The following is a 17,171-nucleotide window of genomic DNA, read 5'->3' as shown; positions in this document are numbered from 1 at the left end:
CTAAAAATTTTGATGTCTAAATTTAAGTTTTAATATTATATTTAATGAAAGAGATTTATTATTAAAAAATTCTCTTTGTATAATTATCCGTTACTTTAAATAAAAAAATTTTCACCCATTTTAAATAGTAACTTCTTTAAAAAAATTTTATTTGATGTAAATTATTGTTGTGAATTTTTAAAAAATAAAAGTAAAATAATTTAAATAGGACAATTTTTTAAAATAAATGTACAAAAAAATATTTTTTTCTTAAATTATTATTGCCGTACTATTTTAATGTACGTTTAGTATCTACACAATATATAATAATGATTAGTATCTAAATTTAAGTTTCGATATTACTCCTAAAAAAATTTATTATTTAAAAAATTCTTTCGTTAATTACGTTAAATAAATTTTTTTATCTATTTTTTACCGTAATTTTATTAAAATTTTTTATTAAATGTAAATTATCATTACAGATTTTTTTATTAGATATGTTTCTAAAAAATAAGAATAAAATAGTTTAACACGAACAATTTTTTTTAAAAATAAATTTACAAAAAATACTAATTATAATAGAGATTTATAAGTAAATTTATGAAATATTCTTATAAATTAATTAAGTTTATTTATGTTTAGTAGACTTAGAATATAACCTATTATTTATATTGTTTATTTTTTTTTACCAAAGATAAAAAAATTTAAATCCATAACTTTTTAGATAAGTATGGAAAGATTATGTCATTTAAATTATAATTTATGGATTTATATTGTGATCATTTCTATTGTCTAATTACCATAATTGTATTATATATTGTGTCAATACGGTCAAACTAACAGATATAATTAAATAGATAAGAAGTTTTAACTCAAATAATATAATATTTTCATCTTTATTTATAGATCTTGAATTTAAATCTCACTCTTAATTTAAAAAGAAGTTTAATTACTTTGTTGATTTTTATAGTTTGGGAAAATTTTTAATTAGGTTTCTATACTTTTTTTTTAGTTGAGTTCTTGCACGAAAATTTTTTTTAATTAGGTCTCTACACTTTTTTTCCTTTATTTAAGTCCCTATACCAATTCTTTTTTTGTTAGTTGGGTCCTATAAAATTAAATCAATTACTATTAAGAAAGACTTAATTAAAAAAAATTAGTGTAGGAACTCAATTAAAAAAAATATAAAAACCTAATTAAAAATTTCATGAAATTATAATATAGTTAATGAAATTATTATAATGATTTCAACCCGGATGCTTTTTCGTCTAGTCTTCGTTGGTTTTCGATTTCTGGTTTTCCTTATTCCAATTACCTCCTTCTCTCATAATTTCAGCTTCGCGTTCAATAACGAAAAGTCGGAAACCCTATTTAGTTCTCTATTTGAGAACTGAAACAAAGTGTTTCCAATTTGCTTGGAATTCGAACTACTGAATTGGTTCCCCAAAATCTTTTTCTGTTCGAATCTTTCCGTAATAGCAACAGAAAAAAAAGAAAAAAAAACTGGAGGCTTTTCCTTCTGCATTGTTTTTCATGGTGAGAACTTTGCTTAATCTTCTGTAAGCTGATTGAGCTGTGTTTTTTTTTGTCCAAATTTCGTTTTGGACTTTAAATTCCGAGATTTTGAGGAGTTGTTTAATCTGAACAATTTTTTTTCTTTCTCAATTGGTTTGTATTTAAGATAGCTACCGCAAATTAGAATTTGACACTGTTGAATCTAAGATGCTAATTTTGATTTATTTTGCTAAGCGTTTTTCCCAATTTTGTTGTCGTTTTGTGTTATTGATATATTGCTACTGATCTTCGCCTTCTACATGTTGTTTGTTTTGTTCTGATTGCAGGGATTCTCTTGTTGATGCGATCCTATGATTCTTGAATGGACAGTTCGGAGACGTAGATTTGGATTTTTGGAACACGAGATTGACTTTGAACTTGGAAACTCGGCTATAATAATCTGAAGTTTTAGTGCAGCATCTGGTTCTGCAATTATTGGAATTTCTCTTCTTCTTCTTCTTCTTCTTTTGGGGAAGTGAGTGTTGTGTCAAAAATGGGGTTCGAATTAGATGCTGTGGTTTCGAAATTGCAAAATCTTGCCACTTCTGATCATTCCTCTGTGGTGTCAATGAACATCTTTGTTGCACTTCTGTGTGCTTGTATTGTTATTGGCCATCTTCTTGAGGAAAATCGGTGGATGAATGAATCTATCACTGCCCTTTTGATTGTAAGTGTTCGGTTTGCTTTCTGACTTGTTTCTCAATAGTATGAAGGAAAGGAAGTATGAACTGTGAAGAATCCAACTCCTCTCCGAATTTGTTTGCTGTAAATTTAAGAGGCAGTGATTTTATGTGTATATTATGTGTGTTGTGTGTTTGGATTAAGTTATTTTATATTCAGAAATCATAATACCTTATAATTTTCGGAGATTGTATATGGGGAAAAGATAAATAAATAAAGTAGTTTTTTTTTTTTGGAGAATTTAGAAGAAAAACATGGGGAGTAAGTTAGTTTGGCCCTTGAGATTTCAAAATCTGGTCCTTGAAGTTACACTTCGTGATTCAATTTGATTCTTTATTTTTGTTCACAAAAGGATCGACGTTGATAAAAAACAAAAAAATGAAACTTCAATAAATTGGTACGTCTGAAATCTCAAGGACTAATTTGAATCATGGCCACAATCTCGAGGACCAAAATGAACTTCTCAACATGGAGTTGGGTGCAGCTTTTTTTCCACCGAGTTTCTAGTTGGATAGTGACTTAATTTCACTTGGATTCTTTTCAGGGCGTTTGCACTGGTGTGTTCATTTTGCTGGTCAGTGGTGGTACACACTCGCATATTCTTGTCTTCAGTGAAGATCTTTTCTTCATATACCTTCTTCCACCTATAATATTCAATGCTGGGTAATTTTTTCTGCACTTTACTTCTTTGCTGTAATATTCAGCTTTTTTTTTTTACTGTATAAACCATTAGCTCGTTAAAGAAAATGAAAATTTGTCCACAGACTCCAATGTTAAAGTGGTCTAAAGGCCTAGATTTTCTCAGATACTACAGCATGCTTAATGAGTAATGCATATCTTTATGATGCCCCCTTTTATCTTTGTTGAAAAGAATGTATTTCTGCAGAACCAGTCATCATGAATTACATAATTAATGGCAGAGAAATTTTAGGAGCATTTGGCATCTGTGGAGTCTGGGTGTTTGAAATGTAGCTGGTACTAGCACTCTGTCTACTTGCTTGCTCTCCTGCATGCGACTTAAAACTGTTGAATACTAACCTTGTGGCTTTGTTATTTCACCACTGCAACAACTCACAACTTAAACTATTCTACTTAGTCTTCTTGGCTCTTGCTTGATGTTTCCCCCTTCCAAAATTCTTATTCCGCTTCCCTACTCTGAAAATCCATATTTTATTCTTGCCATTTTAACTTCACAGGTGTGCTGTAAATTGTATTTACTATTTTCTTATGAGTTTGTTCTTTATATTTCTTCCAGGTTTCAAGTGAAAAAGAAGCAGTTCTTTGTTAACTTCATCACCATCATGATGTTTGGTGCAGTTGGTACATTAATATCTTGTACCATCATAACCTTCGGTATGTTTTTTCCCATTAAATGGATTTTTTTTTTTGTTGTTATAGAAGTTTTGACATAGTTACAAAATAATAACAAATGTTAGCTTGTTAGTAACGAAAGATTTTCAATTCAAATTCTTTTATTTTGTGTATGTGCGTCTATCTATATAATTCTAGATCAAGTAAACTAAATAATAACTTTGGAAACTGATTGTGCATAAATATGTTTTAGTCTGCTGATTCAAATTTGATGCATTGTTTTAGGTGTTACACAAATTTTCAAGAGGATGGATATTGGTCCTATGGAAATAGGGGACTATCTAGGTAATATATTTATCAGTTTTATCTACTTGTCAACTGCTTGCTCTGTTTGTAACTCACTGACTAGTGTAAATATTTCAGCAATTGGTGCAATATTTGCTGCAACAGATTCTGTGTGCACATTGCAGGTTTGAATCAATAAAGTTTTTGCATTTTTCCAGATTCCAGAAACTAAAGTGTTAGAGCTAATCATTGACTTCACAAATGATGATGCAGGTGCTAAATCAAGATGAGACACCTTTATTGTACAGTCTTGTATTTGGGGAGGGTGTTGTGAATGATGCCACATCAGTGGTGCTTTTCAATGCAATCCAAAGCTTTGACCTTGAGCAAATTGACCCGTCAATTGCTTTGCAATTTATTGGCAACTTCTTGTATCTGTTTCTCACAAGCACATTGCTTGGAGTTGGGGTAACTGTCTTTCTCCTACTAATTCCATTGTGATCAAGATGACACCCACTTAAATAGATTTTGATATACTTTGGCTTTGGTCTAATGTATCTCCATCACCTTCTAGGCAGGGCTGCTTAGTGCTTACGTTATAAAGAAGCTGTATATTGGCAGGTATTTTCTTTAGAGAATTATGTTTCCGTTTACATTCTCTGTCTGGCAGTCGGATCTCTATTTTCAGAGGGGCATGGGAATAAATTATTCAGTGAGGTTAACAAATGTCTCCTTACCTTTCAGACACTCTACAGATCGTGAGGTTGCTCTTATGATGCTCATGGCATACCTCTCCTACATGCTGGCCGAGGTATGTTTTAAAGAGCATTAGCAGTGTTTTTATTATGCTGTGTCATTAGCATGAGGCTGATGTATCTTCATTGTCTGCAGTTGTGCTATCTGAGTGGCATTCTCACTGTATTCTTTTGCGGAATTGTTATGTCTCATTATACTTGGCATAATGTGACAGAGAGCTCAAGAGTCACCACCAAGTACATTTTTTAAATGATTTTGCTCAAGCCATGTACGCTATCAAACTCTATATTATAAATTTCTAATTGCATACTAATCTGACTTTCACAGGCACGCATTTGCAACCATATCGTTTGTTGCTGAGATATTTCTCTTCCTTTATGTTGGTATGGATGCCTTGGACATTGAAAAGTGGAGTTTTGTCAGTGATAGGTATGTCCTATTTTTCTCCCGGGTACTAGAAAATAGTCAAACTAATCCTTTAAACTAAAATATTGTTGAATGTCATACCCCTTTATCAAAAAATGGTATGTGGTAGCTATTATACTGAAACTGTCCGTATATTACAGATTTCTTCTATGTCGGTGTTTTCATTTTTTCAGAAATTATATCTATATTTTTTTCCTCTTGAAATATTATATTCGGGTAAAGTATGTTTTTTGGTCCCTAATGCTTGCAATTTTCTTCAAAATTATCCCTAATGTTTAATTACATTCAATTTTGTCCCTAACGTTTTTTATTTGGGTCAAAAAATTACTCCTGGTGTTAATTTCATGTAAAACGTTAGGGACAAAAGTGAAAACATCCAAGGGTAGTTTTGATATAAATTGAAAACATTAGGGACTAAACTGAAAGAAATTAAACATTAGGGGTATTTGGGTTTGAAAAAAATCGCAAACAAACAATAGGGACAAAAAGTATACCCTATTATATTCAGTATATAAAAAAAAATTTATATGCCACACTTGATTACTTCTGCAGACCTGGAACATCAGTAGCAGTGAGTGCAGTATTGATGGGTCTAGTACTTGTTGGAAGAGCAGCTTTTGTTTTCCCGTTATCGTTCTTATCCAACTTGGCCAAAAAGTCATCAAGCGAGAAAATCACTTTCAGGCAGCAAGTATGATTAATTTTCCATTAATGAGTACCTTCATTCCAGATCTCTTGTGCTACCATCAAGTTCTGCTGGCAAGTTTCTCATTTCTTTTTTCCTTATTGCAGGTGATTATTTGGTGGGCTGGTCTTATGAGAGGTGCTGTTTCAATGGCACTTGCGTATAATCAGGTAGGAGCAACACTGCAGACAATAAGTCGTGGTTGTGTGCAAACTTGAATGAATGGCTACTTGTCCAGACAAAGTAAAATAAGGATCTTAATAGTTCCCTAAGATACTTCTTAAGCTTACTAACCAAGGAAGTTTTTATATGTTTCCAATACCATTGAAGGCATGAAAAGTTTCTACTGTTGTATCTTTAAACCCCTTTGGCTACGGGTAAGCAAAATCGTAAGAGATTTTCTAGCTAGTGCCCAACAGTCATTGGCTAATGAATGTAAGAGTAGGAAAGTTGTTAAACTTTCACATCATCTAATACATTAAAAGGTTAGAAGTGTTTTAGATTTTCAGTTCAAACTTTTCCTTTTTGTTTCCATAACCAATGGCCATAGGGCACTAGTTAGATAAACTTAAATAATATTAAGCATGAGTAAAATAAAGGAAAGCATTAATGGTCACTTATTTAGGATATTAAAGTTCATGCTTGACAGCTTGAATAATTCATACTCTTATGGCATGCAGTTCACGATGTCCGGGCATACACAACAGCAATCCAATGCTATCATGATCACCAGCACCATCACAGTTGTGCTTTTCAGCACAGTGGTAAGATATCTATTTGTATCTGGCATCATCTCTAACAGTCAATGACTCTCTTGGGTTAGCATTTTGGGGTGCTCTGTATCATATGAAACCACACGTCAGATTGATATTTGCATACGTTATGTGAAAATATATAATTCATTTGTCTACTTCCCTTGCTTTGAACAACTAATTTCACTTTTTGTCTGTAACTGTTCATGGTCATTCCAAATCTATACAAATTTGATGTGTTTTAGTGCTAGAAATTATTTTTGATAGATATAAAAGTTTAACACACAAGTCATCCACTTAGTTCCTTCAATGGTTCCATATAGAAGTATATGATTAGAGATTAGACTCTGAAACTTTTGATGCTGTACTATATTGAAGTTAAACCTTTAGTGTCATAATATAAATTAGGATAAAGTATACTTTTTGTCTCGAATGTTTATCAGTTCTTTCAAAAAATACTTTTAATGTTTAATTTCACTCAATTTTGTCTCTTAATATTTTTTATTTGTGTCAAAATTCTTTGAACGTTAATTTCGTCCAAAATGTTAGGAACAAAATTGAAAACCTTCAGGAGTAGATTTGACACAAATTCAATGCGTTAGAGACAAAATTGAATAAATCATAAACTTTAGGGACAAAATTGAATAAAATTAAACGCTAGGGATACGCAAATGTTAGAGACAAAAAGTATACTCTATTTTTATAAGTTGTTATTAAGTCTTCCTTGCTGATGGCAATGACACAACTTAATTACATTTTCTCAGGTGTTTGGTTTGATGACTAAACCACTCATAATGCTTTTGCTGCCTCCAAACCCTCATAAAGGTACAAGCTCCACGAACAGCATATTGAGTCCAAAATCAGTTACTGTCCCACTTCTTGCCCAAGAATCTGAAGCTGATCTTGAAGGCCATGAAGTTAGTCGCCCAAGCAGTATTCGCAACTTGCTAACCAGGCCAACACACACCGTCCACAGATTATGGCGTAAGTTCGACGATTCATTCATGCGCCCCGTTTTCGGCGGCAGGGGTTTTGTTCCTGTAGAGCCTGGTTCTCCAACCGAACGCAATGGCCATGGATGGCATTGAGAAGGCCAGAAAACAAAATATGTATGATGTGTTGTAAGCTGCTTAAAATTTTGTGCAGATAAAAAATGCGTGTATGAAGAACCACCTTACTGAAATTTTGTTAAGCTGTGTGTATGGTGATCAGAACTGAGACAGCTATGTAACATAGTTCATCTCTGCCTATCTTGTAAGTTGTAAAGCTTATGAATTATATTTGTATTTAATTGTTTGTAGATTCTAATTATTATAAAATTTGTCGCGAAAGTTGTGCTGTCACGATCATTGGTTTTTTATTTTATTTTATTTTTTTTGGGGTAATTCATTGGTTTTGGATTCCGTTCAGCTTTGTGAGATTTCATTGGGCGTATAAAGAATTTTTTGGTGCACTCAGGGTAATGCTAAAGATTGTTTGTTAGTGTGGCTGAGGCATGTGATGTAGTGGCAAGGGTGTTTGCCTCAAACTAAGCCACATCAGTTCGAATTCTAGCAGTGGTGGCCAAGTTAGTGTCATAGTGTGTGTATTTGTATGATCGAAAAAAAAAAATTGTTTGTTAGTTAAGTATGTCATGAGTTTGAATATAGTTTTGTATGTAGTAATCTAGCAGATATGGCAGATTTTTAAGTGGAGTTTAAATTTGTGATAAATTAGTTTTTTGTCTGAGTTTAAATCTGTGATGGATTAGTTTTTGGTCTTTCAAATTGGAAGGCATACAGGAACAAAAAAAAGGTTTTTTCAATAGAAAAAAAGTCTATTAAAAAAAATTTTATGATGTACGATAGACATGTTTTTTATAAATTTAGTAAAAAATTTATTCATTCGATTTTACTTTTCGTCTATGAGGAATTTCATTCAAATAATATATACTTGATCGTGGTGAGATGGGAGGTGAATGGTAAAGGTAAATATGATTGTAACATATGAAAATATAGAGCTGAAAAATGCAAAGTAGATTGTACCTGCAATCTTTACATTTTCATTTTTTTTCTTCTAAGTTTTCATTTTAAATTTAAAGACGAAACATGTTTTTTGGAGAAAAAGTATAAGGAGTCCACATTAATTTAATCAATTAACTTAAAAATCAGTTAATAATTAAAAAGAAATGAATGTAAAATGAAATATTCAAAACTAAAAACATCTAAAAATACAAATAAAAAGAATAAAATATTATTTTGATCCTCAATATTTAAGTAAGTTTTAATTTGGTTCATACTGTTTTAAAAAATTCCAAACATTCTATTTCAGTCCAAAAAAGCTTAAACAGATTTAATATTATTTCACCATTAAATTTGATATGAACAATTAGCATATTGAAGAGTCAATTTGATTTCAGTACGTAAGTAAAATCAATCTACTAATAATTACTAATTTAAAGTTTTTTCTTTGATTCTGGATCGTTGATTATTGATTGATATGATTTTGGAATTTTTTTTTAATTGAGAAGAAGTGTTACAAGAATGTTTTGGTTATGTTTTTCGAATACAAGAAAGAAGATATAACTTAATAATAATATTATTAATGTTTACGTTACTCGTTCCGTTAACTATTTGTGTCAAATTTAACAGTAGAACAATATTAAACTTGTTTAAAAATTTTTTGGACAAAAATAAGATGTTTGAAATATTAGATACCAAATTAAGATTTGATTTAAATATTAAAGATTAAAATAATATTTTATCTTAAACAAAACATTTAAAAATAAAATAAAATAAATTAATTTAAAATATAAAATTTAAGATTTAGAATTTAGAACCGACAGTAATAACAGCCAGCGATGGCAATAATGATGGGTGACCGATGATGATGTGTGAAATTATGGTGTTGAGAGAAAAGAGGAGTGCGAGAAATAAAAGAATAATTTTAAGAAAATTGTGATGGAATGAGTTATTTTTATTTGTTTGTAGCTAACACTTGGTTAATTAATAGATTGTTAGCTGATTAAATAGCATTCGATACTTGGACACTAGATAGAAAAATTCAAACTTTTAATTAGAATTGTTTACGTTGTAAGTTATGTTTCAAATTTGTCATTCAATATAACAAACAATATTTGAGAAGTGGTTCAAAATCTAAGAAACCGGAGGAGCTGTATGCATAGCTATTAGAATCGAAATGATAATTCATGTGATCAAAATAATGTATCATTGAATTATTGGTTCAATAATTGAATCACTAATTGAACTATTAATTTAATTATAATTAAATAATTATATAAAAAATTTTATAATATTTTTCAATTGTTTTTATACTAAAGTAATTATTATTTTTAAATTTTAATAATATATACTTATTATATTATTATATATTACATTTATTTATTAAATATACTTTCAATTTTATAGAATTTAGGGACATCCTATGTAACAACTTCGGTTTTTGAGGACGCGAGATCTTTTTTGAAAGTACGAAGAACTCCGAAGGATTAGTAAGGGAAAAATCTCTGATATATCATCAAATATCTCAATCCTCGTTGTCATTATGTCATCTTTAAACTAGAACTTTTTTTTAGGCAAGCTCGATAACGCAGTCACGAAGAACCTAGTTTTTGAACTGTATCGGTTAGGAGTTTTGATTCTGTTTTACATAAATAGCCTCAGTTTGACGAACCAGACTCGATTCATGAGAGAAGAGAAATAATAGGATAATATTATCATTATATTAGTATTAGAAGCTTCTTGAATGATATTATAAGGTTACCTGGTTAATTTTAGTTAAAAATAGAAAATCAGTTTAACCGGGTTTATAGTTTACTGGTGCAACTTAGCACCAGCACTCTTTGATGACTTTAGCAATGCTAAGGCCGCATTATACATATTTTATTCTCATAATAAATATGTTACTAGTGTCATTTTTATGCTAGTATCTCAGAAAATAATTTTTAGAGATGTTTTTACAAGTGTTCCGATACATCTAGTTTTAGTAGTTATACACCTGAGATATTTTAACATTATTTTAACCCACCAGCAAGCCAACCAATCACAACTCACCCTACACCCCCAAAACTCTCAAGGCTGGTTCATTTTCACCTTGTGGCCAAAATTTTCAAGATAGAAAAAGAGAGAAAAGTTCTTAGTTCCAAATCTTCAAAACTTGATTTCTGCTGAACTAAAACTCAAATTAAAATTTCAATCCGACCAAAATGATCCTCTCTTCTTTCTCTATATGATCATATGACTTATCAAGGCTGGAATCAATGTGAGTTGGCTGCACCATCTCCCTTTTGATTCGGTTTCAAGGAAACATGCTTAAACATGTGTTTTCTTGATGTTATTCCTTAGGAATCATGCTTAACTTGACTTGAGGGCCAAGAAACATTAATTTCCAACAAGTCTAAGGTTAGCAATCACTTCATAACATGCTGAGTGAGATTTGGTTAGTTGAGGGTTTTTGGATTTAAAGTTGTTCTTGATGTGATTTAGGAGGAAAAGTGTTTAAGGACCACATGAAAATCTAATCGAATTAGGAGCAGAAAATCAGGTAGGATGTGACAAAATTAATCTTGATTATTTGTGTTTGAGTTGTGTGAATGTTGTATGGTTTGGCTGTGCTAAAAATTGGTTGCATATATGATTGATTCTTGGTGAAAATTTGGTGAAATTTTGATGAAATTTGATGAAATTCAAGCATTGAGTTTGTGTTCTTGGAGCAGCTAGAAAACAAAACCCTAGGTCCTAAATTGAGGTTCAATTTGTGTTAAAATCATGTAGAAAAGATGGAGTTTTGGTGGCTGGGAATTTATTTTGAATTATAGTAAAAATCAGTTGCTGAAAAGACTGAAAAACGGGTAAAAACAGAGAAAGAATCTGAAGAATTTATGAAGAACATGAAGAATACTTTGAGTGTGATGAAGAACAATGAAGAACATGATTTAGATCTTTAAAAGGGCAAGGAAGTAAAATTTTTGGTGTTTAAGGGTTTATTTGGTAATTTTCAAAAGTTAGAGTGGTTAAAGTAGAAATATTAAAAGTTACGGGTGGTAAAAAGTGAATTTTAAAGGTTAAAAGTTAAAGTAGGGTAATTTTCAAAAATTTAATGATAAAATAATAAATAATAATAAAATATTAAATAATAATATTTAATTAAAAATAATATTTTAATAAAAATAATAAAATAATGCGGAAAAGGCAATTTTCTGTAAAGGCCTTAGAAAGACAACTTTAAGCGCAGAATCTCATAATTACCTTCATAAAACACTTAGGGAGTGGTAATAACATGTTAGTGAGGCAAAGATAAAGAAAAGATAAAAAGCTAAAGAAAAGATAAGAACCCAAAGAAAAGTCTGTAAAGTTTTAATAACAGAAAAACAAATAGAGATTAGTGAACGAACTAGGGCAACATAGTTAGTCCTTGAGTTGCGACTAGGGTTAGGTATTATATGAAAAGTTAAACTATTTCAGTATAGATTTAATGAATCTATACTTGGGACAGGCTAACTATTCATACCGAAATTAACATAAGATTTAAATACATACGTTAAGCAGAGAAATCAGAGCAGAGTAGAGAAACACAGAGAACAAAGTAACTAGAGAAAAGTAAAGAGATAAAGAGAAAAAGAGTAAATATAGATACAATATATATGTATATATTAGTTGCTTGACGCAACCCAGAGTTTCTGTAGGGAAACTAAGTTACCTACAGCTATTTTTCGCTTCCACATAGCAGAGCAGAGCAGAGTATATATATTTTCCTGCAGTAGCAGAGGCTTTCTCAAATGAGCGGCTATTATTATATGCGCATTTATTTAGGAACGGAAAATCGTATCCGGGAAATCGGGATTACTTGTGACCGGATAAATGTTGGGATTGCGGGCAGCCAACTGACACATGAGCTCATGGCCTGCGCTAGGGCTAGACATGCATCATTCTTGTCTGCGCATCATTCTCTGATGTATTCCTTACTGTGCGTGACCTATTTCTTTATGTTTGTCTGCTTGTACGCTATTTCTGTGTTTTATTTTCTTGTATTCTTTTATTTGTGTTCTACTTTCTGTTGTTTCTACTTCCTCTTTCTATCTTTATCTTCTGTATACTGCTTCGCTATATTCTATCATTTGTTTGCTAATCGACCCCAAATAAATGAACGTAACTAACAACCCCGACCCTACTAAGGACTCCCGGGTTCTTACCCATTCTCTCCCTTCCTCCCCTCCAGATGGAGACGGGCGTGATATTCTATGAAGTCGAAGACCTATACATTTACGAGGATCCAGTGTACTATGGTTACTACATCTTGAGTGCGGAGCCTCGTATGAGACATTATACGTTACGAAACCATCCCTTCCAACATCCTTTGCATAGCCCGCTTTTTTACCCCAATGCTCCTTATGACTTTCCCTTATCCTGGTTACATCATGATGCACCTGGACACCCTTTTTCTGATGGTCCCGGACACCCTCAACCAACTCAACCTTTGAATATGGTGGAACTTGAGCCTATCATTCCTAATGAGCCCGAGTTAGCTGGTGACTACGTACCTGTGATACCACCAGAGTGGGACCTTCCCCCTGAGCCGATCCCTGACTTTCCACAGCCTGAGGTGCCGACACTACTGGACAATGGGATAGCTCCTATATACGCGAACAGACCTGTGCTTATGAATGGTTTTGTACATTGTGACAGCAGTGTTTCTGGTGGATCTGAGGGTATAGATGTAGTTGCAGACAATGAGGAGGAGGAGCATCCTGAGGTAGAGATAGAGCAGGATGAGGAGATGGGCAAGCCTCATGACGATCTTCCGAACGGCCACGTGTAGATATAGTCTGACAACCGTAGGGGCATTCTTTTGATGACACTCTAGTCTGACATTATCTGTTAGTTAGTCTCTCAGTTGTGTTAGTACACCCAAGAGCTAGGAGCTGCATAGTGGTTAGGCTAGCCTGGGCGCCAGTGTAGCGGCTTTTTGTATGGGCCAGGCCCTGGGAGTGTCGTGTATATATTAGCTACGTAGGATGACGAGGATGTAAACTGACTTGATCTTGTGTAAACGCTACATGTTTTGTTATAGTGTGCATGATGTATATTATCAACTGTGTTTCTATGTTTCATTATGCTTCCTTTCAATTTCTCTCAATGTATGCTTGTTTATTTTACCTTATCATTAGCAACGATATAAAAAAAAGTTACTCATAGAATTGGCAACATTTTAACAAGGAACATGCTCATATATTAAGTAATAGTTAATAATTAGGAAGAACAAGTTAGTAACACTTGGCTTCTTGTATGACCATGGCATACTGGGAGTTGGGTCATTACAATTTGATGAAAATTTGGTGAAATTTTGATAAAATTTGATGAAATTCAAGCATTGAGTTTGTGTTCTTGGAGCAGCTGGAAAATGAAACCCTAGGTCCTAAATTGAGGTTCAATTTGTGTTGAAATCATGTAGAAAAGATGGGGTTTTGGTGGCTGGGAATTTATTTTGAATTATAGTAAAAATCAATTGCTGAAAAGACTGAAAAACGGATAAAAATAGAGAAAGAATCTGAAGAATTTATGAAGAACATGAAGAACACTTTAAGTGTGATGAAGAACAATGAAGAACAGGCTTTAGATCTTTAATAGGGCAAGGAAGTAAAATTTTTGGTGTTTAAGGGTTTATTTGGTAATTTTCAAAAGTTAGGGTGGTTAAAGTAGAAATATTAAAAGTTACGGGTGGTAAAAAATGAATTTTAAAGGTTAAAAGTTAAAGTAGGATAATTTTCAAAAATTTAATGATAAAATAATAAATAATAATAAAATATTAAATAATAATATTTAATTAAAAATAATATTTTAACAGCCTTAGAAAGACAACTTTAAGCGCAGAATCTCATAATTACCTTCATAAAACACTTAAGGAGTAGTAATAACATGTTAGTGAGGCAAAGATAAAGGAAAGATAAAAAGCTAAAGAAAAGATAAGAACCCAAAGAAAAGTCTGTAAAGTTTTAATAACAGAAAAACAGACAGAGATTAGTGAACGAACTAGGGCAGCATAGTTAGTCCTTGAGTTGCCACTAGGGTTAGGTATTGTATGAAAAGTTAAACTATTTCAGTATAGATTTAATAAACCTATACTTGGGACAGGCTAACTATTCATATCGAAATTTACATAAGATTTAAATACATACGTTAAGCAGAGAAATCAGAGCAGAGTAGAGAAACACAGAGAACAAAGTAACTAGAGAAAAGTAAAGAGATAAAGAGAAAAAGAGTAAATATAGATACAAAAGAAGAGTAATCAAAGAAAAGTAAAGAGATACAGAGAACAAAGTAATCAGAGCAAAGTAAAGAGATACAGAGAAAAGAGAAACCAGAACAGAGTAAAGAGATATAAAGAGAAGAGTAATATAATAAAGAGATATATATATTAGTTGATTGATGCAACCCAGAGCTATATTTATATACATATATATATATATTAGTTGCTTGATGCAACCCAGAGCTATATTAATATATATATTAGTTGCTTAATGCAACCCAGAGCTATATATATATATATATATTAGTTGCTTAATGCAACCTAGAGCAATATTCCAAGTAATAAACCTTACGTGAGTAAGGGTCGATCCCACGGAGATTGTTGGCTTGAAGCAAGCTATGGTCACCTTGTAAATCTCAGTCAGGCGGATTCAAATGGGTTATGGAGTTTTCATAATTAAAAGATAAATAAACAGAAAGTAAAGATAGAGATACTTATGTAATTAATTGGTGAGAATTTCAGATAAGTGCATAGAGATGCTTTGTTTCTGTTGAATCTCTGCTTCCCTACTACCTTCATCCAATCCTTTATACTCCTTTCCATGGCAAGCTGTATGTTCGAGTTTCACCGGCGTCAATGGCTACCTCCCGTCCTCTCAGTGAAAATGGTCCAAATGCGCTGTCACCGCACGGCTAATCATTTGTCGTTTCTCGATCATGTTGGAATAGAATCCCGTGATCCTTTTGCGTCTGTCACTACGCCCAACACTTGCGAGTTTGAAGCTCGTCATAGTCATCCCTTCCCAGATCCTATTCGGAATACCACAGACAAGATTTAGACTTTTCGGATCTCAAGAATGGCCGCCAATAATTCTAGCTTATACCACGAAGACTCCGATCTTTCGCAATGGAGGCTAAGAGATACGCGCTCGATCTAAGGTAGAACGGAAGTGGTTGTCAGGCACGCGTTCATAGGTGAGAATGATGACGAGTGTCACGGATCATCACATTCATCATGTTGAAGTGCAGCGAATATCTTAGAATAAGAATAAGCTAAATTGAATAGAAAATAGTAGTAATTGCATTAATACTCGAGGAACAGCAGAGCTCCACACCTTAATTTATGGTGTGTAGAAACTCGACTGTTGAAAATACATAAGAACAAGGTCCAAGCATGGCCGTGAGGCCAGCCTCCAAAACATGATCAAAGGATCAAAAGATAATCCAAAGATCCCCCAGATGAAAATACAATAGTAAAAGGTCCTATTTATAATGAAACTGGCTACTAGGGTTTATAGAAATAGGTAAATGATGCAGAAATCCACTTCCGGGCCCACTTGGTATGTCCTTGGACTGAGCATTGAGCTTTACACGTGTAGAGGCTTCTCTTGGAGTTAAACGCCAGCTTTGGTGCCAGTTTGGGCGTTTAACTCTAACTTTTATGCCAGTTCTAGCGTTTTGACTTTAGAATAGGGCAAAGAAGGGGCGTTTGAACGCAAGTTTGTGTCATCAAAAATCGAGCAAAGTATGGACTATTATATATTGCTGGAAAGCTCTGGATATCTACTTTCTAACGCAATTGATGGCGTGCCATTTGAAGTTCTGTAGTTCCAGAAAATGCACTTTGAGTGCAGGGAGGTCAGAATCCAACAATATCAGCAGTCCTTTGTCAGCCTCTGAATCAGATTTTTGCTCAGGTTCTTCAATTTCAGCTAGAAAATACCTGAAATCACAGAAAAATACACAAACTTATAGTAAAGTCCAGAAATGTGAATTTTGCTTAAAAACTAATAAAAATATACTAAAAACAAACTAAATCATACTAAAAACTATATAAAAATAATGCCAAAAAGCGTATAAATTATCCGCTCATCACAACACCAAACTTAAATTGTTGCTTGTCCCCAAGCAACTGAAAATAAAATAGGATAAAAAGAAGAGAATATACAATGAATCCCACAGTATCAATGAAACTTAGTTCTAATTAGATGAGCGGTGCTTGTAGCTTTTTGCTTCTGAATAGTTTTGGCATCTCACTTTTTCCTTTGAAATTCAGAATGATTGGCATTTATTGGAACTTAGAATTTTAGATAGTGTTATTGATTCTCCTAGTTAAGTATGTTGATTCTTGAACACAGCTACTTTATGAGTCTTGGCCGTGACCTTAAGCACTTTGTTTTCTAGTATTACCACTGGATACATAAATGCCACAGACACATAACTGGGTGAACCTTTTCAGATTGTGACTCAACTTTGCTAAAGTCCCCAGTTAGAGGTGTTCAGAGTTCTTAAGCACACTCTTTTGCTTTGGATCACGACTTTAGCCATTCAGTCTCAAGCTTTTCGCTTGGACCTTCATGCCACAAGCACATGGTTAGGGACAACTTGATTTAGCTACTTAGGCCTGGATTTTATTTCCTTGGGCCCTCCTATCCATTAATGCTCAAAGCCTTGGATCCTTTTTACCCTTGCCTTTTGGTTTAAAGGGCTATTGGCTTT

At 32.7% G+C, this 17,171-nt stretch overlaps 1 protein-coding gene across 1 annotated transcript; it reads left to right on the top strand.

The window, feature by feature from the left end:
* The first annotated feature begins 1,245 nt into the window (after window positions 1-1,245).
* Window positions 1,246-7,772, top strand: LOC107465497 (sodium/hydrogen exchanger 1). Its single transcript, XM_016084473.3, has 15 exons — window positions 1,246-1,515; window positions 1,821-2,200; window positions 2,759-2,877; window positions 3,470-3,567; window positions 3,811-3,870; window positions 3,949-3,995; window positions 4,084-4,278; window positions 4,385-4,431; window positions 4,555-4,621; window positions 4,702-4,802; window positions 4,894-4,995; window positions 5,545-5,683; window positions 5,785-5,847; window positions 6,358-6,441; window positions 7,194-7,772. Exons 2-15 carry the CDS (start codon window positions 2,027-2,029, stop codon window positions 7,515-7,517), a joined length of 1,620 nt encoding a protein of 539 aa, XP_015939959.1. The 5' UTR covers window positions 1,246-1,515; window positions 1,821-2,026; the 3' UTR covers window positions 7,518-7,772.
* The last annotated feature ends 9,399 nt before the right edge of the window (window positions 7,773-17,171 follow it).

This window comes from Arachis duranensis, chromosome 9 (assembly GCF_000817695.3).
Source record: "Arachis duranensis cultivar V14167 chromosome 9, aradu.V14167.gnm2.J7QH, whole genome shotgun sequence".
NCBI lineage: Eukaryota > Viridiplantae > Streptophyta > Magnoliopsida > Fabales > Fabaceae > Arachis > Arachis duranensis.
This window is presented reverse-complemented; position numbering and strand designations above follow the sequence as displayed.

What these genes read in the sequence shown, in the direction of transcription:
- LOC107465497 (XM_016084473.3), top strand. Translation starts at nt 2,027, where the DNA reads ATGGGGTTCGAATTAGATGCTGTGGTTTCGAAATTGCAAAATCTTGCC. An exon ending in AAATCACTTTCAGGCAGCAA is followed by an intron (nt 5,684 to 5,784) that starts GTATGATTAATT and finishes TCCTTATTGCAG; the next exon opens with GTGATTATTTGGTGGGCTGG. An exon ending in TTGTGCTTTTCAGCACAGTG is followed by an intron (nt 6,442 to 7,193) that starts GTAAGATATCTA and finishes ACATTTTCTCAG; the next exon opens with GTGTTTGGTTTGATGACTAA.